The sequence below is a fragment of the Mustela nigripes genome, chromosome 3 (genome assembly GCF_022355385.1).
Source record: "Mustela nigripes isolate SB6536 chromosome 3, MUSNIG.SB6536, whole genome shotgun sequence".
Taxonomy (NCBI): domain Eukaryota; kingdom Metazoa; phylum Chordata; class Mammalia; order Carnivora; family Mustelidae; genus Mustela; species Mustela nigripes.
In genome coordinates, this window is record NC_081559.1 from 4,733,598 (window position 1) to 4,759,017 (window position 25,420).

Sequence of the window (25,420 nt, forward strand, 5' to 3'; positions counted from 1 at the left end):
TACCCTCGACTAGAGGTAAAAGTGCTGATGCTGCTCAAATATGCATGAGGAGCCTGCTCGGGAATGCAGCAGAACTGCTGGCACGGGCTCAATCAGTAAATAAACATAAAACAGCTTTTTCATTTTTAGATACAATTTTATCAAAACCAGATTATATTCTTTCATGGTGGCAGAGGGAGGGAGTGAACACGGAACAGCGCCTGTATCTTAAATTTGAAGGCAGAGGAAATGAAACGCAGCACTAATTCCATTAGCTGGTTTTTGATTAGGGAGATGGCTGGTTTTGAAAATGGGGAAGATTTTCTGGGTGCTTCCAGTGGTTCTCTTGGACTCCTTTGATTACAGCAGCCTAAGACTATACAGAAAAGGGATCTGACTTGTCAGTGTCACACTGCAGTGACTCGTCCCACGGAGAAGTGGTAGTGCGCCTGGGCAGGGACGGGGCTACCAAATAAGGTAAGACCCTGCATCAGCTACCTCGGAGAGACAGGGAAGAGTCGGCTAGAGCTCTGAGGAAAGGAGATGGCTCTGACTGAGGATATGGCTGACGGACAGGACCTAACGGCAACACTTCACGCATTAGCACAGCAAGCGTGGTAATTTAAATTTCTTAGACATGACTAACACTCACTCCTCAAATTCCACAGATCAAGAGGAGTCGGGGGTTTCTATTAGAAACTACTTTGATGCCTCTGTTTCCTGTGAGCACCAGACAGAGCTTTGTATCAACTCTATTTAATACATTTTATCATTTCACCTTCCTCATGTACTTCCTTGTTTTGCAGCCAGGAGGAAAGCGGCATCCCTCCTGAATAGTCCCTCGAAATTCTGTGTGCCTCCGTTGCTGAGCGGCTCTGTGGCCTTCTCCGTCTTGTCTGGAGACTGCTTCAGCAGTTTCTAGAGGGTTGGCTCTGCCAGAGTCCACCTGCACAGCCTAGTGAAACAAGGGGTGCCCTCATGAGGCTGGGGCTCCACAGCCACCTTCTGTGGGCAGCTGACGTGAAAGGCCCTGCACTAGTCACCCTCTTCTTGGAAAGCATCTTCCTCCAGTCTGACAGGTTTCGCTAATATTGCATCTTAGAAGAATGGCTTTAGAAGAGGGTTATTTATTTATTTTGTCATTTTCCTTCCAGAAAGCCCGTGAGATCTTTATGCAGAATCTTCCATAGCCTTCCCAGAAACATTAAGTGGGGTATCTATAGCTCTTCCTGTAACAAAAGCTGAAGTTTCTTTTATTGGCCAATGTATCCCACCGGACGACAAGCACTGGATTTTGGTATTATACATAACTCTTTGTTTTCAAAGCTTCTGCTTCCAATAAAATCATTTACACAACAATAAAATACTAAAACACGAAAAAGCTGGAAGGCGCCTTAAATAGGAACATGTTTTTGACTTTGAGTGTACCGGGGGAGTAATTTAGTTTCATTAACTAAAGCGATTGTCCTTGTCATTCTGGCAGATCAACAGTGACTTAGAAACAGTATCTATGTGGGAAAGAATAAAGAGGAGAAAGCTTTTTTAATTTTTTTTTTTTTAAAGTAGACTCTGTGCTCAGTGTGGAACCCAATGCAGGACTTGAACTCACAACCCTGAGATAAGACCTAAGCTGAGACCAAGATTCAGATGCTCAACCAATTGAGCCATTCTGATGTCCTGAAAGCAGGTTTTTGAATAAAATGATACAAAAATTCTGAAAATCCTATAAACACTTGGATACATAACTGTAATTCTGAAATATAGTTACTAAAACTGACACTGTGTGTATGATTTATATCAGACGTAGACTATTTCAGACAGCACGAGCTTGTATCCAGAGGGGCAGGACTCTTACCTTGGAATCTGTGGTTCCAGGGCATAGCTTCTGATTGAACAAGGGAGGGAAGCTTATCAGGATTATTGGAGTTCCTAGGCTGTTTTCCTCCCTGAAATCAGTTTAAAACCATCCGAGGGAGCTGGCCGTGCTCCCCAGCAGCTGCCCAAGTAGCCACTGCAACAGCTGGGCCAGCACAGCAACTGTCGTAGCACAGACGGCCACGACCCATGAAATGTCTAAATGAGTGGAGGGCTGATTTTCGTTTTGTTTTGTTTTTTAAAGATGAAGCCTAATCATTGTTTCTGTGATATGTGAGATTTCCAGATATCTCTGCTGGCAATATCACAAAGAACTTGGAATGGACATTGGACTAGAGACCGAAGCCATGAGCACTCGTTACGTTATATGATTTATAATCTACGGATGATGCGTTTGATACAGAAACATTAAAATACAGGAGCCTATAGTGTATGATGCATTTATTGTACCAAATAAATGATGTCTTGTCCAAAATGCTAGCAGCATTTCACGAGTGTTCCTGGGGGCCAGGCTCGGACCTGGGCACGACGCATCCACTGGCACACCGGATCCTCACGGCGACTCTGCGAGGCAGAAACTATTGTGCAGATGAGAAAATGAAGACCCCGCGTGTGGGATTCACTTGCTTAAAGTTCCACAGTTGGGAAGTAGCAGCAATGAAAGTGTTTAAAGCCACAGTCAGGTCAGAGTAAGCCCGCCTCCCTAGCCCTCCACCCTACGGCCTCTCGGATCCCAAATCGTCTGCAATGCTACTGGTAGGCATTCCTGATTACTTTGCTTCTGTCGATTTAAGTATTAAATACATTGGCACTTTGTTTTTAAAGAACAACTTTCTGTTTATAAACTGCACGTACCGCAAGTAACAAATCCTACATACGCCAGAAATACACGCAGGCCATAAGAGGGCTTAAAAATAAACAAAATCACGGTTCTTAAGTTTGATTCTGAATTTGGCATTTATAAATAATTACACTTAAAGGGCTCTCTCACCTCAGCGCCAGCTTTCACTGTATCTACAGAATTAAATGCCATTTGTTTGGGAGCGTGTACAGAATCCTGAGGCCAAGCAAAGGGACCACTGGCACTGTTAGTCCAAACCATTTCAGGGATGAGAAACGGAGATCGAGAGAGGTTTCTTAAGGTCACACTTGAGAGCTTTGTCTCATGTAGGGACTTCCCACTTGTTCTTTAAACAAGTTTGAGAATTAATGGACCAAGATACAGTTTGTAGAGAAAGCAAAAGTTAAGACAGCTATAAAATTCTCTCTCTGGTAATTTCCAGAGGATGTAATATGAATACGGTGACTTAGGCAAGTCAATGCCAACATTTCCTATCTAACTCTTGGGACATTTTAATGAAAGATTTAACTTTTCTTCCCAACAGAGAACGTTCACGTTCAGATACGGCCCAGATGAGGCCTGAGCAAGGGAAGGGGGCAGCACAGTATCAGGCATTAAACCTGGTGTCAGACACAACTACCCTTGAATCTTGATTTCGTCTCATAGTAACCTGGAAATCTTGGGCAATTTTTTTTTTTCCTGAGCCTTAGTTTTCCCATCTGTAAAATAGAGAGATGAACGTCTATTACTTAGGTTGCTGTATAAAATAAATAGGATGATGCATTTTAAGTACCAAAACAATAAAAGCACACCAAAATTGAGTTTCAGTTGCTTCTGTGGTTAAAAAAGGGAAATAATTGGCTTCCAAAAAGTAGACATCACCTTGATGCCACCTGCTACACTTCTAGGCTTATCTGCACCAGTGGTTCTTCCTACCCTGAATCTCTCAAATTATAGTAAAAGTATCCCTCACCAGCTTACTAGAAATTGCTTCTAGACCATGGCAAAGAAGACAGATAAAATCTTTGATAACGCAAAGTCTTTCTAAGCTTAAAAAATATCTCACTGCCTGGCTTAAAATAACATTTTTAGCATCACGTGCACCTTTCCTCTCCTTGAGTTTTACATTCAAGTCATGCCAAGCCATCTGTTGTTCCTTGAAAATGCCATGCTGCTCCATACTTTACATGCCACTTCCTTTGTCTCCAATGGCTCTTTTCTTCTTGTTCATTTGCCAAACTCTTGCCTGTCCTCTTGTACTAACAAAGCTCCATTCCTTTCTGGCGCAGGGCCTGTGACATAGAGTGTACGAGGACCAGGCAAATGTTTGTCCCAGGAATGAGTGAGGAGGAAGGTCAAGCAGGGCAATACCGTTTTGTTTCATTAGATTTCATAATAATGTAAGGGAAATTGTGCCGCTGTAAAATGGCTCTGTACAAAAGGAAGAAACACAAACTCAGAAAATCCAACGGCGGGGGCGCCTGGGTGGCTCAGTGGGCTAAAGCCTCTGCCTTCGGCTCAGGTCATGATCCCAGGGTCTTGAGATCAAGCCCCACATCAGGCTCTCTGCTTAGCGGGGAGCCTGCTTCCTCCTCTCTCTCTCTGCCTGCCTCTCTGCCTACTTGTGATGTGTCAAATAAATAAATAAAATCTTTAAAAAAAAAAAAAAGAAAAAATCCAACGGCGGATGGAATTATTATTGTTCAACTGTGAATTATATTTTCATGAAGGACCAAATTTGAAGGACAAGCCTTATTTGCATATGTTGTGATCATTATAGCTCTAATATATTGTGTGTCAAAAATTTTAAATCTAAAGTTATTTTAACCATCAGTAAAGTACATTCATAGCACATAGTTGGCACTACTAATATAGTTTCAAAATAATACTACATGGTACTCAGTGGAAGATAATGTATTCAAAATCTATCTTAAAATATTTATTTTATTTTATTTTTAAGATTTTATTTATTTGACAGAGAGAAATCACAAGTGGATGGAGAGGCAGGCAGAGAGAGAGAGGGAAGCAGGCTCCCTGCTGAGCAGAGAGCCCAGTGCGGGACTCGATCCCAGGACCCTGAGATCATGACCTGAGCCGAAGGCAGCGGCTTAACCCACTGAGCCACCCAGGGGCCCTTATCTTAAAATATTTATATCAGAATATCGCAAGTCATGAAAATTATCTCTGGGTACAATGATAAGACTGGAGATTGCTAATTTTTCATATCTTTTTGTCTCCGGTAAGGTTCCCTGACACTGAAATTTATTACTTAGCACATTAGTACCTCCCGTATGAATTTTCTCCTGGATCTAACACAATAGAACGGGGGGGGGCCTGGGTGGCTCAGTCGGTTAAGTGTCCAACTTGCCTTGGCTGAGGTCATGGTCTCGGGTCCTGACGGAGTTCCCGGCCGGCCCCTGCACCAGGCACGGGGTCAGCTTCCGCTCCGTTCCTCTCCCTGCTCCTCTGCCCCTCCCCGACCCACGTGCACTTCCTCTCTCTAAAATAAACAAATAAAATCTTAAAAATAACTAAATAACTAAAACTGTTCATAAAATGATCATCGGAAATCAGGAATAAAACTAATTTTTCATTATCCATTTGCCAATAGGAAATGGTTAGTTTGTAAATTAAAAAAAAAAAAAAAGCAAATTGGAAAATGACCCCCCAAATGCCAAATTATTCAAAACCCAAAGTCTTCTTCAACGTTCATGTCCTAACTCCTTTCTGAGGTTCTCCCTACCATTGGATCAATCATTCCTTTCTAAATGATTACGATACACCATGCATTTTGGTCTGTTTCACATATGTACGTTTTCACTCTCCTAGAGGACTATGAGCTCTTCCTTAAGGAGAAGAGAATGTCTTATAACGATTCCTTCCTAACCCCACTGTGTAAGCACAGTAAATACATAATAAATATTTGGTGGCTCCTATTTGTTAACAAATTCCAAAAGGGGAATTGCAACCACAATAACTGAGATTGTTTTGTACTACTACTATTTGTCATTAAGGAAACCCCCCCAAGGCAAGTGTGAGTTCGAAGAGGAACAGAACAGAGGGTCTTGTGAGGGGAGTCAAGAAAGAAGAATAGCATCAGGGACTAATTCATCACTTGAAAAATAGATTGTCTCCTGTTCCCTAGGCAGTCTGCTGCAGAGCATAGATGAGCCACAGTGACCAGATTGGTTCATTAAAATATGGCCCCTTTAGTTCACCATGACTCATCTTTATGACGAAGCTGTGATTCTGGGAACTGAATGTGCTACTTTTGCTGCCTCTCATGACACACAAAAAAATAACATAAAACTTAATTTTTAATGACTGCATGTTCAGTTTACTGCCATTGTATCGCTCAACCTCTGCATGGACCCAACACGTAATAAAATTTGGTACAAAGAAATGTCATAGAAGTCCCTTTGAGCGATGGCCCACTCTAACCGCCTGGTATTAGAGGTTTGTAGATGTGCCTCAAGGAAATGCCAGAGATCATTACAAAGTCTTCCCCTCCTTCAGTATCCTCCACTTCATTGCCCGACTGCACTAAAGATCACTGCCTTGTTAACAGGATTACTGTTTCTTTTTCACATCTGTACCCCCAGAACAAGTGCCTGATCCATAAAATGTTGAATTAATGAATAAAAATCATTTGCCAGATCCGTTCTAGACCTGAAAGTCTAAACCAAGGACTTAAACTTCAGTTTTATCTGAGACCAGAGCTAACGATGTAAGGTAACAGAGGCAGTGAGGATTAATGGGTCACAATTCGCTTCAGCAATGAGACAGACTTCATGGATGCCACAGGTTTAGGACACTGAGGAAAACTTCCAGTGTGATATTACTGCCTAGGAAGGGGACACCTTGTTGGAACTGCCTTCTAAAATTTTAAGAGTCTTCAACCTCTGAGGTGGGCCAACTATGTGTTCTCTGTGGGGAGGGGAAGGAGGTTTCTTTCAAAGGAGCCTGGTTTCAAAGTCACTGCAGAGCTTAAACTCTGAGTCTCTGGAGGAATTATATTAATGGTGTATATCACCCTTTGGTTTAGTTCAACTGTTGTGCATTTTATTGAATACATTCATATAATATCTATAAGATCTAGTATTAGAGATTCAAATACCACATTTTGTAAGAATAATTGAAAAATCCATGAAATGTCATTAGAAAACTTTTCTTCTGACACAATTCTGGACTAAGAAGTGGTTTGGGAGAAAAAGAAATAAATTGAAAATATTCATTAAGAAAAGCAGCAGCACCATTACATGCTACCTACAAAACCACAAAACCACCACCGCAACAACACAATAAAGCAATCGGAAGGTGAGCCAAAGATCTGATTATTAAAACTCACGGGCAGGGACGGAGCCAAGTTTCTGTAGAGCCTGAGCATATCCCATTTAGTGGAACTTCTTGAGAGACAAAACAGAACAATGCTACAGACGCACCGTCCCGGACGGGGGCCGGACGAGGCCTGGAGATGAAGCCTCGCCCGCCTCACGACGGAAGAGCCTCTGCACATGGCCGTGGTCCGGCTGCTCAGGCAGGACTGACGGGGTTCAGAGAATAGCTTTTTCAGGTAAATTCAAGTCAGGAAAAATAAGATACATGGAGAAAGAAATGTGGGCAGAATAGGGAAAGAGGCACTGTGGCAGCAATGCGGCCGTGGTAATTACGCACTGAAGCGGGAACAGTACACAGTCGTCCTTCTGACAGCCGAAGAAAGTCTATTTTGAGGGGAGACAGGAAAAAAGAGCTTGGCTTTGTGGGAGCCAAGGAGCTATTTAAATCTGAGAATCCAGTTTAGGGCCATCACTCTGTCATGCTAAAGGCTTCCCCCACACAGGGCAGCTATTTCATCGCTAGAAAATTGCTAGACCGTTGCAGAGCTCGCCCTGAGGGAACCGGAGCCAACGCCCAGAACACGTGCCCGTCCCCGCGCTGGTCCCCACGTTCCTTTCGGGCTCCCAGTCGTCCGGGCTGCTTCCCCTGCCCTGCCGCGGCCGCGCCACGGTTCCACACCGACTCTCCCGGTCGAGTAGCACGGGTGGGGATGCAAATGACATGACAGGAGTGACTACACAGGTGAAGTCCAACCACGCGCGAGCACTGTACACTTACAAGTTCAAAGACTTCCACACTTACCGCCCATCATGGAAGCACTCAGTCAAGCGGCCTGCGTGAGAAAGTCACACATTCGGACGAGTCTGGAGACCGCTGTGCCCCCCCCCCCCCGAAGAAGGAAGGCTCTGGAGCCCTTCTACGCCCAGCACACGGGTGGGGGACTGCCCAGACCGTGAGCTCGTTGTGGGGAGAAACCAGTCTTGTTCATTTTTATCTTTTAATCTCGGGACTCTCATGCAGGGTGGCATTAATGGGTGCTCAATAAAGTGTGAGAAATGAATGTTTCCTGCGAACACATTCAATGCCAGGAGAGAAGAAAAAACTGCATTCAGCACGAGACACTCAAGGTACACCGTATTAGAAATTTTAGAAAATTACAGAGTACTTTGAAGGGTGCTGACAACTCAAAGGTCATAAAAACCTTGAAGAATAAAAAAGAATGAGAGGATGCTCCAGGCCTGCATCCTTGCTGGGTGGGGTAAAAGTCAGCTAATAGTGATCCCAGGGTCTCTCAGATAATATTTCACACCAATGTAGTAAGAAAGTCAAATCACCCCAAAGTAAACTTATTTAACAGACTTTTACGTGGAAAAACACACTAAAGCCTGTAAGCTGTGTCAAGTCAACCCTATGTCCGTCGCTACTTCCTCTGTGACCTGCTGTGTTTATGTTGACCCAGAGTCACAAACCAACAGAAACCCCTGAAACCAGGGGCCGTGTCTGTTATTTACGGAGGAAAGTCACGTGATGACACATGCCAAGGAAGAAATCTTTCAACATGTTTTCAAGGGTTCACGTTTCAGCCCTCTGAGAACATCCAACCACAAAACACAGCTTCATTAACCAAAGCCACCTAAACTTTTATTGGAGTTGAGATTTACAACTTCAGCAAACTTTAACTTTTCAACCGGAGCAAATCACTTTTTATTCCAATCCGTAATCTTCGTTGGCTTGAGAATTCAAACATCTCCACCCTAACTAAGCGCACAGACCTACAAGTCACTGTTCAACAACCCACAGGATAGGCGAGCTGTGAGCTCCCCCTACTGGTACAAGGCTGTTCCCATGTCATGAACCCGGTTAAGGCACCAGGCCTGCCAGGTCCAGGGAAAACCAGATTTGCAATCAAATGTCCAAGAGCAGGAGGAGCTAAACAAGTTAAAACAAAAAACAGAACAAAACAAACAAACAAACAAAAAAACCAACAAAACAGAAAAACAACTATACTCATTCTAAAATAATATCTGTGAAAAAAATATGCAAAAGACATCTTTACAAATACTGACAGCTCCTCCAAGTCTCCAGCCAAGACTGGACCGGGCTAGGAGGGTGAATTAAATGACTGTCACTCTCAAGGTGCTCTGGTGTCCTCATCTGCTTTCCAAAATGTCAATAAGCAGAGTGTTTTGCTGTTGTTTGTTTTTTCGTTTGTTTGAAGACTTTATTTATTTTGGGGAGAGAGAGAGAGAGAGCAAGAGAGCACAACCAGGCAGAGCAGCAACGGGAGAGGGAGAAGCAGGCTCCCTCCCTCCGCCGAGCAAAGAGCCAGACTTGGGATTCAATCCCAAGATCATGACCTGAGCTGAAGTCACACGCTTAGCCCACTGAGCCACCCAGGCGTCCCCAACAAGCAGGGTTTAATTGCACTGGCGTTTCTACTCCACTCTAACAGCATATGTGCAATTTCCCCCTCTAACAGCACACGTGAGAGGCTACAGGCTTTGGAGAAAAATGGGGTAGCACCACGGAAGTTCAACAAAGTCTACCTAATATTTCCAATATTTCTAATATACAGCTGTGTGAACTGGAAACTCTAGGGGGAAGTCGTAAGTTTTATATTTCAAGCCACTCAAATTAGTCGTCTCCAGAGGGAAAAAAATCCAATGTGAGAGTCACAGCAAATACAGGTAAAAGTGCTATTGTGGGGACATTGGCACTGACAAAGCAGGAGAACGGCTCCGAAGGTGTTGCTAGTGATAAGCGGCTGCAGAAAAGATATAATGAAAGAAATGGAACTCCCACTCTTTGAGTCAGCAGAAGGGAGCTGTTTCATGATATTTGCTAAATTCGTAAGGCTGCAATTTGATTATATTGGATTCTGTTATCACAATCTGTTACATATCCTACATAGAATATAAATACGTAAAGCCATTTAAAGGCCAAATTATAGAGCTGTCTATTTTTATATTTTACCTTTTACTGCCATACCACTGGTGATGCTTAAGTGGTGTAAATTAAAAATGGTAAAAGCAAAACAAAAATATTAATCTACGAAAGCTTTATTTGAAAAACCCCTGATTGAAATCCCAAAAGTACATCAATCTGTCTCCCTCGTGAAGTTGGGAGAAAATTGCCTTAAATGAGTATAACAGGCCCAATGCATGGGCTTATTCTTCATTATTTATTTTTACTTTTATTTATTTATTTAGTGATACTTTCTATGAAATGCTTTTATGTCCTGGAAGTAAACTCCGTCCTCATTCATGCTGAACTTGAACGTGGACGGAGGACCTGAGGACCACAAAGTGAGGTCCTGAGGCTGTCTGCTTCCCTCCCCGTCTGCAGATCCCTCTTTACTCAGGAACACAACATTTCGGCTCCTACCCCTGGTAGCACGGAAAGGAATGGAAAGGGAGTGGAGTCGATGTGGGACACCAGGACAACTGTCATGGTCTTCCCGTCTTTGCTGCCACTCCCCTGGTCAAGGTCGTCTTTACTTGTCCTTCCACAGTCATCTTTCTCACTGGCTTCTTTTCCTCTCTTATCTCATCTACAACACAATCTCCACACGGCAGAGAAGAGCCTTTTAAAAATAAGGCAGATTGTATTACGCCCTTCCTCAGGCTTCCCCTGGGACGGGGAGTAAAATCCAGTTCCTTACCGCTCTCTACTTCTACGGTTCTCCTGCTCAGTCACTGTGCTCAGGCTGCGCTTAGTTTCTTTCTCTTTCTGGACTGCACTAGGATCTCCCTTGGAGCCCCGACATCACTCCCTCAGTGCTCCACGTGCTCTGCCTCTGGATCTGAGAGCACCTTTCCTTTCTATAATTCCGGAGTTCAGTGCAAATCTCTCTCTTCCCACACAACCCAATCGCTTTGTATTACATCCCTTTGTTTTACTTTATTAAAGGGAATGAAATGTTCTTATCTATTTATTTGCTCACTTTATGTCTCTTTCTTCCCTTTAGAATTAAGCTTCATGTTAACGGGGACTTTTTCTGTATTTCAAGCATCTACACCACAGCTTGCGCAACGTCTAAAAGCATTATGCTATCTTATCAACACCAAGAGAATATACGGTGTAACATAGGGATAAGTACTCTAATATCAAAAGACATGTGGAACAAATGCTTTCAATAAAAAAAAATTGTGTGTGTGCACGCACGTGTGCACACACACAGACATAAGGGACTAATAAGCCAACGTCCCATCACATGAAACAAATAGCATAGATGTTCCTCTGATCTGTGCAAAATTCCTACTTAACAGCAACACTTGCCTTCAATCAAATAAATAAATGTTTAATATATTTCCACATAAAGGACTGATATTTTTTAATTTAAATGTCAGACTTTAAAATACACGGCAGACTGCACACAAAACAATGGATGTATGGGAAAAACTGGCTCCGGGAGCTGACTTTAAACCCTGGCTGTGCCACTAACTGTATGGTCCTTGACAAGTAACTCAATCTTTGTGTCTTTTATTTTCTTCATCAGAAAAACAGAGATGATATATCTTCCTTGAAGAGTTAGAGCAGGTATTTACTGTATGGTTGTGAAATACCGGACACAGAGGAGGCATTCATTATTAAGTTTCTTAATAAAAATACGAATTAGTCTTTGGAGTGTTAAACACTGGGTTTATCCATTACTGGGGAAGATTAGCTAGATGAGCGTTAGTGGCTCATGTAATTATATATACATACATATTTGTAAATTAGCAGTGATGTGTCTTTATCACTGTTTTCTGTAATTACTCAATTTGAAAGCAGCATACCTAAAACTAATGCTCTACTCGAAGCATTTTCCATCTCTTCCTTATCATTCCCAGTAAGCGCAGGGAATAGTATGCAACTATTGCATTTTTCTTCTGCTTGGCCTTGTTCCAGGCATAAAAAAATTAGAAACTTTGTCAAAAGAAATGCTCCCTCAGCATTACCAGTAAATACAGTGTGCTAGAAATGTCAATAATAGTACTTTTTAATTCTCAGCTATTTAGAGCTAAAACTACTTAGAAAAAGTTAGAAAAATATCTTTGGATTCAGAAAAAATAATAAAAGCCTTTGTTGAACCAAATATATTCTCATACATAATGGAGTCCCTTTCATAAATTCATTAAGCCAATGATTTGGAGTTCAAAGTGTGAATCATAGATTGTGAACTCCTTTGATTTTTTTTAAAGATTTTTTTTTTTTTTTTTTTTTTTTTGAGAGAGAGAGAAAGAGACAGCATGAGCAGGGGGAAGAGGGAGAAGCAGACCCCGTGCTAAGCTGGGAGCCTGACCTGGCCTCCATGTGAGGACAAGTTTGATGACCTGAGCCAAAGTCAGATGCTTAACCCACGGAGCTACCCAGGTGCCCCTCCTTTGATTTTTAGTATCTTTTTTGTGATTTATTTAGAGATTGTGTGCATGCATGAGTGGGGGTGGGGAAGGCCAGAGGGAGCCGGGGAGAATCTAAACCAGGCTTCACCCTTAGCAGGGATCCCATGGGGGGCGCTGTACCCAACCCGAAGATCATGACCTGAGCCCAAATAGAGTTTGATGCTTAACTGACGGAGCCACCCAGGCTCCCCTGATTTTTATTATCTTTGTTTAAGAAATGTGTTTCATGGTCAGGTATTCTTGAAAAGCACTGTCTCAACAAAAATGTCATGCGCTTCTTACTGGAAGATTTTTCAGTCTTTCACATGTGGTGTTGATAAGATAGCATAATGCTTTTAGACGTTGCGCAAGCTGTGGTGTAGATGCTTGAAATACAGAAAAAGTCCCCGTTAACATGAAGCTTAATTCTAAAGGGAAGAAAGAGACATAAAGGTAAGCAATGGCTTCAGTTTTAGCAGCAGTGAGGAGTTTGCTGAATTTTCTGTGCTAAAACTGGAAAAGTCTTGGGCAAATGGAAACAAGTTGGTCATCTTATATGTTACTCTTCAAAAGGGGTGAGAAGATGCAGCATTTCCCAATCTCACTTACCTGGACACCCTCTGGCATAATGGCAGGCTGAACCCTTTGAGTTCCACAAGAGCGCCAGGGAGGGGAAGGTTGTCAGCTCTCCTACTCCGTAGTATTAAAAAGTGATTTCAATCTTTGTCCTGTCTGGCAAGAATGAAAGCGATTTTTTCCTAATAAAATAAGCCCTGGCAGCATTAAATGCTATTTTAGATGGTGGGGAAAATGTGTGTGTGTGATAGAATTAAGAAGAACATCCGCACCTGGGACCCATTTTTCTTGGTTTTCTAAAAACAAATGCGTTAGGGGTATAGAAACCCCTGAGAGGGGAAGTGCATTTAATGAGTATATATTATATGGGCTAGTAACGGACAGAAGTGTTGAGTTAGAACTAACAAAAACAATAGTCTACCCAAGCCTGATGCTACTTAAAATCCCACGTTTCCTACTTGGACCCTAAAACTCTGTTTCTAAAAAAACATTAAACGTCACTGCTCTCTCCTTTCTTCCGACATGTTGCGTTGAAACTCCTTTTCTGTCTCATCAGACTGCTCTCCTATCTTGTTTCTCCAAACTCTTCTTTTTATCTCCCACAAATATCTCCTTTTACATCTGAGCACGGCATCACCACATTGCTCTGATTTCACTTACGGGGGAAGAGACAGGACGGACGCCGGTGAGGTGACAGCTGGGACTCAGGACACAGAATCGCTCTCTCATTTCTTAAGGATTGGGGTCTCTTCCGGCATTTCTAATGCCTGATCCAAGCAAGTTGAGGGGCACACTTAGCACTTACTGGGGAGGAGAACAGTGGACTCTGGGCTCACACATGCGCCCGTTAATTGCTCTTGTAGGAGCTGATCTCAGTGTCCTGTCAGTTCATTTATCCGTCCATTATTTTATCCCATATTTATCGAGCACCTACTACATGCCAGGCCCAGTTCTGTGGAATTCTGCTGGTAGCGTCCCTACTTTATTCTCTAAAATCATTGCTCTAGAAGCCCACGGCATCACACGGGGCTCCGCATTCCTCCTGCTTACACTGTTCCGTATTTCATAGCAGCCGAAGTCATGGGGTTCCGCTCCCTTATTTCATGAGGTCAAGACAGATTCTGGATGGAAGGAACTGGGATCCAGTGTTTTATTTTGCAAGTAATATTCCTTGATGCTAAAGTACATTTTACGTGGGGTAATCATTGTAATTCCTTGAAAACTTAGAAAAGATAGGCTTTTTTCACTGGTTCAGTGTCAAATAAATGAAGGCTTCAAATGGATTTCTAATTGATTCTATTCTCTGGCCAGAGTCCTTCGGTATTTTAATAAGTAATTCGGATGTGAAATAAAGTATTCACATAGGGTAAAATTACCTCAATTACCTACAAACTAACTAACTAGAATCTTAAAATAACTTCTTTTTTTTTTTTTTTTTTCTCCACACACCGCTTTTAGGAGAATCACAAGTGAACAAGTTGATATACCAGCATCAGATCATTCTTTTCACAAGATAAAGAAAAGATGAAGGAAAAGATCTTTCAGATTAAGCTTGCAGCCTATTTTTGCTAGACTTCTCTCTGATTATCTTGATTTTCTTGGGGTCTCGGATATATAAATGAGGGCTTATTTTTGAAGCTTGTTTAGGTTTGTGAATATCATCATCTTGCCTATTCTTGGTGGGATTAGTTATGCTCTGATGTTTTTTGTTGTTTGTTGTTTTTCAGTCCTCTTCTATGAAATTAAAATAGTCCTACAGTTATGTTAGCACACAACGCCCCTCACATTCAACTTTTATTTCAGATTTCAAATATTTTAATCAGTAGCTTGTAATGTGAATGAAAACATTTTGAAATTCAAGCACACTTTTTTGCCCTTAGTGTCAGCACCTTATTTCAGCTGAACAAACATTTAATGAGGTCCTACTAAGCACCAGGTCTTCTGGCCTGTGTATCGGGCATTAATCACAACTATCTCTAGGCAGATATAGGAACAGATTATTTCAGTGAATTAGGTTGAGGATACAGGTAGAATTGATGAGAGGTATTTAGACCAGTGAGGAGACAGGAGGAAATCATCCTGTAGAATATGATCCCTGAGTTAGTCTTGGAAGATTAATAATAGTTTAGCAAAAGCATGGAAAGACTTTCAGGAAGAAGGGAGAGCACCGGCAGAGCAGCGAGGCATGAAATCAACTGCGCTGCCTCCCAGGGAACTCCTGTCAATGAAGAGGTGTGCAGGAGTGTCGAGACCCGGGTGAGGAAGAGTGACGAGGAGGAGGGAGAGGCAGGTGCTGGAATAGTTCTGGAGGCTCCGTTTCTCCTACTGGAAGACTGACTTTAAGCCTAAGGATGAAGGACAGTCATTGTTGGGGTGTAGGCAGGGAAATGATACGTTCAGGTAAGTGTCTTATAGGAGTCATCCCGACTGTGTGAGTAAGAAAAATTTTAGGATGACAAGACAAAGCAGGGAGACCTGTTAGGAGGCCTTTTTTCAACATTATAGACAAGGGATGACTAGGGACTGAAGTAGCGGAGTGGTAGATGGTCTGAAGATACACATTTGAGAACAACCCACAATGGAAAAATCCAGCGTGTACTGATTTATAGGATCAGACTGGCTTTCTAACTCTGCCACATCCTATTTCAAAGCACAGCTTGGCATCCGGGCGCCCTCTCTTAGTGGAAGGCCAAGGGAGTTTCCTGAATCGATGCCTGAGCATCGGACGCTATGGACCTCAAAAGCAGTGAGAGTGTGGGCTTCCAGAGCACAACCATTTCCTAGCATCTCACCATTTAAGATGCAGTATAATAACTCTACAACTAATTCCCTTCTTTTTCTAAACTGCCAGCTGTGTTTCTCTTTAATTATATTTAAAAATAACACCTACTTTCAAAGACAACCACATTCAAGCTGCTATTGTGGCTGTCTTTTGAGTAACTGAATAAAGTCTTCAACATTGTACACTCTCCAACCCTTAAAATCTCAAAAAGCATCACAAAGCTCAAAGGGTAGAGGAAAGATAATGCTCTCTCTCTCAACGTGTCTTTTCACCAAGTTTCCAACCAATACCCTTTAGATCAATGCGTCAGAAATTCTACTTGCCAAAGGCCATGCTTTTCTGTTAGCCCTACCGTCTCTGGAGAGGACTGTCAATGTATCTGGAATGACTCTTGTCCTAATTTAGTGCTTATAAGATCATAAGGAATTTCTCAATTTTTGCCAGGAACAAATATGGGTAGAGCATATCGATTTTACATAGAAGCCATCATAAAGATGGGTTTCTTTTTTAACTGATTTCATAATAATGATCTTTCTGTCTGTGGCCTTTACCAAAAAAAAGGTAGTAACAAAACAGTCACCTATTCAACCAAACTATAGGATTAAGGAGTGAGAAGAACATCTGGAAAAATGAGAAAATGGGGGAAAAGATTAAGGTTATAAGAAATATTTAATTAGGAATAGATTCAGTTTAAATGACCGATTTGAAGAACAGACTCCTGGAAACATCAAACCTTATTTAAAACCCAGTTTGACCCCCTTTATTCTTCTCAAAGAGATCAGTAAGGAACACAAAACTGTAAGATTTTTCTAAACCAGTTTACTAACTGACAGGCTCTGGAATGATTTTTTTTGGTTTGACTCATTGAACCAGGATGCTAACATTATTTAAACATTGTTTTCTATTTATTTCTGGATTTGTTTTTTAATTCTAATGCTATAACAACTGTGTAATTTACCAAAGAAAATGAAATTGCTCTTTGCTAAGTACACACTGAAAGTCATACACTACAATATGTATTGTACACTTAGTACAGTAAAAAAAAAAAAGTGCTATATTTTCAAATTCAAATTTGAAACCAATTCAGTGCAATTTGGCATGCACGGTGGAATACAGAGAAATTCCTATGTATTGGTAACAAGTGAAATTTTTTTGCTTGCTAAAAAAATATCAAAACAGAAGAAGGAAATCTTAAATAAAACCCCAAATAAAAAGTACCTTAAGAGAAAAAAAAAAGGATTAGACTATGGCAAAACCTATAATATCTGTTCAGTAAAGGGCCGCAGACATTGCCCCTCAGATGGGTAGCAGACTGATGTATCTAGGATAAACAAGAGGTGTTCTAGAGAATAACCCACAAACTCCTGAGAATCAGCAATGAAAAGACAAAAGAAAGACAAAAGAAACTCTCTTTTCTTCCTCCCTTACTTCAACGCAGTGCACGGTCCACACAGATCTTGTGAAATCACCAGTCAGATGGCAACATTCTCTCTGCTCTGGACTCCCCGTGACTTCTAGTTCACTCCCAGGAAGAGCCGAGACTTGCAGGAAGGTCTCCAGGCTCGTCCCCACCTGCCTTCTCCTCTTCAAGCGCCCTCTCCCGACCTTTAGTCCAACTAACACCCGTGGATCACCCAAGGATGCTTAAGTTCTGTAAGAAGAGTTAGCAGAAATGCTAACCGTTTCATTTTTCGTTTTACATTTTACAGATTATGAAGGATGCGGTGATACAATGTTCACATTTTCCCGTTCTCACCTACTAGGAGTGTTGTATACAGTTCATCGCTCAATCTCTCCCTGGGTCTAGTGAGCAGCTACCGAGGGCCACCTGGACCAAGGCAACGCTCCCTTCCTGGGGTTTCCCACAGCAGCGGTGGCCAGCCGTGACATGCCACGGCCAGCCCCGTTGTTCTGATTCGGCACCACCACGAGGGCCCTCCCATCTTGAGAGCTCCCGAGCAGCCCTGGCGTGGTTTCTTTATAAACTGCATCAGTTCAGTGTCTCCCTCCACGTGGTCTTACTTCCCGTCCTTCCACAGACACTGTCTCGAGTCCACTACTCCACACTCTCTGAATGCACAAATTTCAACTTCGAGGCCTACTTCCTGGGAAACCCCGACAAGATCAGGATTTTTCATGATTACTTGTTGCTGCTACACACAGAGCGTACCTGCCCCTCCCGCCACCAGTAATCTGAAGTACGTGGGATTCCTTGCTTAGGAATGGGATTAGGGATGGAGGAGGTCGGAAGAGAATAAATGGCCATCGTTACGGGCCACGGACTGAGGCGTGGGATCAACTTCCACAACAGATAACCACAAAAACCCACAGAGGTTCCAGTACGGCATTGAGTAGACCAGATGATTTCAGAAATTTAAAAACAACAACAAAAAATGAGAGTGGAAAGGGGCAAGGTGATGGGATAGTGAAATCTCATATGATTGTTGATAAGATGTATGATTTGTATAAACCAGAATATGGGGTCTGGTGTAGTGGCAAAAAGCTGCTGCCGAAGGTAGGGTAACCTTGTGCCTTATCACTTCCTTCACTCTCGGAGTTCAAGGACTGATTTCGTGATCATAGTCACGGGTGTCGGGTTTGTGGTAAGCTGTTCATCCCATGGTCATCATTCACACATCCAAAGGTTATTGCGGACAAATAAATTAACGTTATCATAGTGTTTTTTTATAAACCATAGAGTGTTCTACAAATTGTTGTAAATGAATATAGACATCCTTACAGATTTATCTAATCGTGCTCTGACATCAAGGGGAATTCTAATACAACCTTTCCGTCTATTTTGAAATAACCTCTTTCCAAGAAGCTTAAGTCCCCTTTGAGAAATTCTGCAGTCCTCAGAATCCTCATGGAAATTCCTCCTGGAAGGGTGAACCCCTACAAGGGGGTCACAGTACACAGTAGGTGAACTGAACCCCTGATGCGTGCTGTTTCTTCCTTTTTGGTTTTCTGTGGAGGCAATATTCCTGCCGTTGTAGTTTCAAGAGTAATCATTGACTGTTCTGAAATTTTAGACATCGCTCCTTATTTCTTGCCTATCTGTGAGCCTGCAGCTCCTCTGACGCACGGGTCACACTTCCCTGCGAGATGTCCAGCAAGCTGCCTCCTCCCCGCACTGAGAGCCGCGGGGGGTTGTGGGGTTCCTATCATCTCAGCGTCAACACTTTACACCATGGAGTTACAAATAACTGAGTAAAAGATTCAAACTTCTAATTAAACTCTTCAGAGAAGTTATATTCTTAGAATAAGAAAGAATAAAGAGCAAAGGTAATATAAATTATTTTAATTTCATTTTTAATTTTTTGGAGTTCAAAGTTCCTTGCATTAGTTTGTTAAAATCATCTTTCCTAGAACTAGATAGTATTCTCTTGTACTGATAAGATAAACGATTCTCCAAGGAGACTGAGAGTAAAGATCAAATAGGCATCCTTCAAGCCAATTAAAAATTTAGAATACATATCTTCTGATTCGTAATCCAAAGCCATTTCTATCACACTGCACATAATGACTGCATTTCTTTTCCTAGATATGCTTTTAAAAAACCCAAATAGATGATTCAGACAAAAGTCCATAGCACCCATCTGACATTCTCAAGCAATCTTCTCAAGAAATTCCTAGAACTATTACTACTATAGTGGGGGGGGTAGTTATTTTTCTTTTTAAGATGGTAGTCATGTGTGAAAACGAAGCATAGCCAAGTTGATAACAAAGCTTCCTTTCTCCTCTCTTTTCTCACGGTTTCCCCTCTTTTTTTGCTTTTTGAATTCTTTCAATTTCATTATCCATTACGCGTTCCTCACTCATTCTATCTCTGTTTCATTACTCCACTGCAGTATCGCTTTTCTTTGAGGTAAAGAGAAAGTGAAATGGTTTGCAACCCAGGAAAGTCAGGGATAAGATTTCAGTTGCAGTTCCGATGGCTCTAGGCCCATCTTGAGGCCAAAGAGGGGTCTCCGGGGCAGAGCAGCAAAAGCACGTGCATTTCTCTGGAAGAACCTCGGACTTTGTGTAGGTGGTAGAATTTCTTTATCTAATCAGTGTTTCAGCTGAACCTGCTAACACCTGATGCCTGCCTGACTTCCGCTGTCGTGGAGAAAGTGCGTGGTGAGGCCCTACTGTGCTGCTCGATCTTGACCATGAGAGTAAGGCAGAGAAGGTACAGATGGAGGTTAGGAAAGAGTGTGTACAGCAACACGGAAGAGAAAAACTACTTAGCCTTATGTAAGAATATTTTATGGAATGAATATTCAGTTTCTTGTTATTTACAGTATATTTAACATTACACTTCTGCAGGGGATTATTTTTCTTTTGATAATTAGAATCATAATTTTTCCCATTGTGTGCTGAGAAGAGAATTTACATGTAATCTCTTTGAGAGTAAAACACTGTGTCATGTTCATTGTTACTGCCGCAGAAATCTTACCACAATACTAGGTTATATTAGATTTGTTCAATTCAACGAAATTCCTGGATATCATCAAATTCAGATTAGAAACATGGATTTTTAAAAAATAATTTTCAGGTTCTCAAACTTCTTACAATACTGTTTGTTACTTTTTAGTAAACCACATAATCAGAAATAGCAGCTTAGGGTCTAAAATTTGTTGCAATGTAAACATCTCTTGCTTTATCCAAAATGTATGTAAGGTAAATATTATTATAGATATCTGAGTAATACCATATACAGTTAATTTGCACAGGGCAATTTTGCATTAAATAAAAACATATCATAATTGGTTTCACACAGTGAAGTTATCACAATTATCTGGATATTAAATATCAGTTTTTATATTAATAACGGATATAAAATTGATTTGTTACTCTACATATCTGACAGTCACCTATTAAATAATGGTCTTAAAACTATGTGATTATATAAATTCTGTAACAAGGGCCAATGCTTCCTCTAACCTCATGAAATGAAAATGTCCCCATGGTATCCATGCACTATACCTTAGAGACCTTTCATTTCTACAGATGTCATCACACAACTTCCCATAAGATGTTACTAAAATTTGATTGTGGATTTTCCCATACATATAGCAAGATAATGCATTTGTAATTATTTTAATACTTAAAATAGACTTTTCACTTTATTGGATTTTTTTGTTTTTAAAATGTACCCAAAATCAAATCAATCCAGAACTATTTTTTTAAAGAGAATAATGGAAAATATTCAGAGCTCTGTCTTCCTAATATGACAAAAAGACTAAGAGAAAAGCAGGAGTTAAAAATTATCCTTTAACCACCTACACATCCCTGGATTTTGAGAGGAGTTTCTTTAATCCTTCGTTCTTACTGCAGTGTTTGTTGCTCAAGGAAGTCCGTGGGAGGGTAAGATGTTATTGTCCCTCCCACACACACCCGTTTTCTTATTTACAACAGTAAATCTCCATATATAGAACTACTTGAAACACCGAGCCTTTTCGTCAACTACATTCTGAAATTCTTTGGAATCTGCTCCACACATTACCTTCCTGTAGGACACATTTATAGTTACTTATAGTTTATCCTGATTTTTTTCAAATGTGAGTCTAATCCAAAAAGGGTGTTTGAAGTGGATGCCTTTCCAACTTTTGTCTGAAAACAGAATTCCAACTTCTTGCCTGAAAACAGCAAGTCTTATGTTCAAAGCTAACAATACAAAATTATTCTTCATATTAATGAGTTTCCTTAAACACTAAGCAGATACAGTCATTGACATGGGAAGAGCCAACCTTTAAGATTTGTTTGCAATACAGACTACCTTTATAAGTGAATGCACATTTGTGGTTCATGCTGGAGACATAGGAAACATGTTTTATCTAAATGAAGTTGCCCCTTGAACTGTTCCATTTAAATAAGTAGACCGATAGTTAAAAATTTTAAAAATCCCTATAAAATATGTATAATGTTATGAAGCCTTTATATCCCTTTCTTATTGTACTAAAAATGTTCCCTCAAACAAATGACAGATATGCTCTTGTGCAAATGGGTTAGATTTAAATTACTGTAAAGTGATCAGGTCTAATCTTCATTGCTAATATAAAATTTATTTTAAAAAAACAAGGCAATTTTTAAAGAGTAAAAAATTTAAGTATTTTGAAGTGATTTTGGATTTGGAGTTTTAATGATAATATTTATAATAGCCATACATACAATGTGTTTTGCAAATAAATTCGTTCACTTCACTATTCAGATCAATTCTTTCCAGTTGGGAATTATATTAACTTTTGTTAAAAGAAATTAGAAAAATAATCATTAACCACCCAAAGTGCTTGCAAAGATGCCCCAGTGATTAACTAAATATATATTATTGAGAATATATCCTACAGAGGCCAGTTAGGACAATCACTAGCTGGGATTGATGTATTAACCAAACAATCACAGGTAATTTAATCACTTCTGGTTAATTCAAAGGAAACTGATTCTGGCTCCTCTGATACCTTGGTAATAAGAACTGTCAGAATTACAGACGCGAGTCCATCTTCTACATAGTCAAATACACTTTATGTACAGTCCAATGGATATGTGCATCGGAATTCTGCAAGTTATTCTAGGTTTTTAGGTTATAGTTATTCAGGTTTTTTGGCATTTCATAATAGAGTAAAAAAATTAAAGAAAATTAAAATCGTTACTATTTCAGAGTAATGTAAGACAAAGACTAGAAAAAAAGTAATTTAGTTAAAAAAACTGGTCTCTGATTTTAAAAAAATAGTTTATGCAGTAGGAGTAAATACTCTTTATCACAACTTTCAGAACAACTATTTAAAAAGGGTACAACTAAGAATTAAATAAGTTATATGTTCTTTTCTTTTTCTAAAGCAATAATCATTAAGAAGTTTTTTTTTCTTTAAGTTACTCTAAAGTACCTATAATTGAAAGAAAAAGTAAAAAGCAAACAGGAGAAAAAAATAAGAAAAGGAAAGTGGTTTCCCACTTATACACAAAGTTCAAGTTATAAGCATCATATGCTTGATATCAAAATTATTTCCTTATTTAGGAAATAAATTACCTTATTTAGATCACTGGATAACATAATGAATCCCAAATTTCAGTATAGAATGCAGTAAGGAAGAGTGAAGTTGATTTCATTTTCACTTACATGCACTAATTACAATGAATGAAAGCTGGAAACCAGTGTCTGGTTAAACTATGTCTTCTTAAAAAAAAATCAATTAAAATGAAGAAATGGTATGTGATATGACAGGGGACTCAAACATAAAAACATGTATCATGACATTTTAACAGAGCAATGAAGATCTTCTGTGTTCTGGGGTCTAGCTTGTTTTGTTTATGAAGATGCTAAAAAATTAACAAGACTTGTTGCATGAAAAGTGGCACAGCTGAAACCCAACACAGCATCTGCAGAATTAGGTAATCTATATACAAAGACCAAATGTATCTAGGAAATAAGCGGGATTTTGCATAGGAACTACTCCCTTCCAAAAGCAAAACTTTAAAAATTGATTAATTCCTTAATATTCCAATGGTGAAATATCTACTCAAGAAACTATTTTTTCCCTTTCTTTTTATCTTTAAGATTTCATTTGTTCTCTTAAGCTCTTCTTTTCAAACAGCTAGAGAGGCTTTCTTAGGAATAGTATATTAATCAGCCCGAAAGGCTGGCAAGAAAACAATTTCTCAGAAGTAGTGAAAGACTGTCCTAACATCAAATGACTGTCCAATGTCATGTGACTTTGAAATAAATTTTATGCTCTCATGGTAATAAATCTTGATTCTTGTTCAGTTTTGTCTTTATGGGAACAAAACTGTGCTCCAATAATTTGTTGCAATTGTGTTCTCTGCTTATTGCTTAAACTAGTTGAGCCTTTCGTTACATAAATCATCTTGTTAAATGTCTTCAGTATTGCCCCAACCAGGCAAGGGTGGTCAGTCAGATCTTTCCTGAACCCAGAACCTTCTTTCCCATATCTTTTATCAAATTCTTCATTTAAAAACTAAAATTTACTTAGAATCATACATTTGATCATTTTATACAACTTAAGGAAGGCCTTAAGAATGTATGCTTCTGTACATTCTCTTTTTATTTTTCTTGTAGAAATTTTATCTAATTCTTTTTCTTGTTGTGTATAAAGGTGGAATTTTGTTTGGATTTCATTTGAAAAAGCACTTTAGGAGATTTACAATGAAGATTCAATTCATAAATAAAGTCTTATTTAGCAGGCAGTTCATCAGATCAGATTTCAAAAGTTTCTGCCTCTCCTTTATCTTACATACGTCCTTAAACACATAATTCAATAATGAAAACATGTCTTACTTAGTTAGTAAAAATAGATTAATGTAACCAAAGAAGTAAAGATACTAAATTATTTTCATTGGCTTAAATTCTGTTAATCATTTTTACTTTCTTTTATTAAAAGAAAGCTTTTAGTTTCAATTTATTGATCTGATAATTAAGACCTTGTTTACATGGTAGTTATGTATGTGTTAACATCAATACCTGGCAATTTAGGGCAATATTATATATTTTAAAACCTCAATATTTAAGCGATTTCTTCATAAATTCTTTTTTCCCTGCCAAATGACCTTGGAAGTTTCTGTTAGGAACTTTTGACATGCACATATGTCTCAAAGATAGGCCAGGCACAAACATAAATGAACAAGAAAGATTAGATGAGATAAAATTCTTACCTAAGATTCATGGATCTATTAAATAATTTACATAGTATATACATTTGCTTAATAAGTAGAATGATACTTTTTCATTTGCCTCTTTCCTAAAATGCAAACTGTGAATTTGTCTCAGATATCCATAAAGATAAATGCATAAGTAAACATCCATAAATAACATCGGCATGTAAGTCTTCAAATATATAAAAAGACAAATCTTACCTCCATCTCCAGATCCTGATCCTGCATCTGGGAGGGGGAAAAGAAATACTTTGGTTTTGTTTGAAAAACATATTCAAAAACTATTTATGACTTTATATAGTTCATGTTCACTTCCTTTATTAAGACAGTCATATAATGGAGAAAATTAACAATACTTAATCTGAAAGTGTATATTCACATCCATTTAATTTAATTTGCATAATATAAACTTATAAAATAAATTTTCTATTATTTTCATTCTTAAACTTTGTAAAAAAACTATTATCTAGCTTTGATATTATATCCATTTTGATTATTACATTCTAAAATTGACTATGTAAAATCTGTCACATTTTTATTTTAACCAGGATGAATTTGGTGCCATTAACCAAAAAAAAAAAAAAAAAAAAAAAAAAAAAAAATTAAAAATGAAATGTTTATAACAGTGAGATTCAGAAATTAAACAGGCTAAGGTATGTGGCAAATAAACTCATAATTAAGGCTTATATTATTATAAATCGCATATACATGAAAAGAAAAACAGTTTACAGATGATTATCTTTTTATATAATTGCTAATATGTTTTCCAAATACCACAATTGTGGAAGAGTTTATTTGCTACCAACAACATCCTTTGTTTTTGAAATCGATAGAAAAGGGAGATTAATTTTTGTCTTTGTGCTTAAAATTGGATACACCCTCAGTGATGCTGGCAGGAAAAAACCCCGATACCCTCCTTCCGCATTCCCTCTATTTCTTCTCTCTCCTCCTTCCTACATAATTGCAGTTGGTCAAAGGTGTCTACTTCTGACAGCTTCCCAGACGCCCAGTTTT

General features: G+C 39.5%; 1 protein-coding gene across 1 annotated transcript in view; it reads right to left on the bottom strand.

Annotated features, from left to right (window-relative positions):
* The window catches only part of TMEFF2 (transmembrane protein with EGF like and two follistatin like domains 2), a 227,401-nt gene that overhangs the window by 187,434 nt on the left and 14,547 nt on the right, over positions 1–25,420 (bottom strand). The window contains exon 4 of the mRNA XM_059392628.1: positions 24,608–24,634. Coding sequence (XP_059248611.1) covers positions 24,608–24,634 — 27 coding nt within the window. The remainder of the gene's footprint in view (positions 1–24,607; positions 24,635–25,420) is intronic.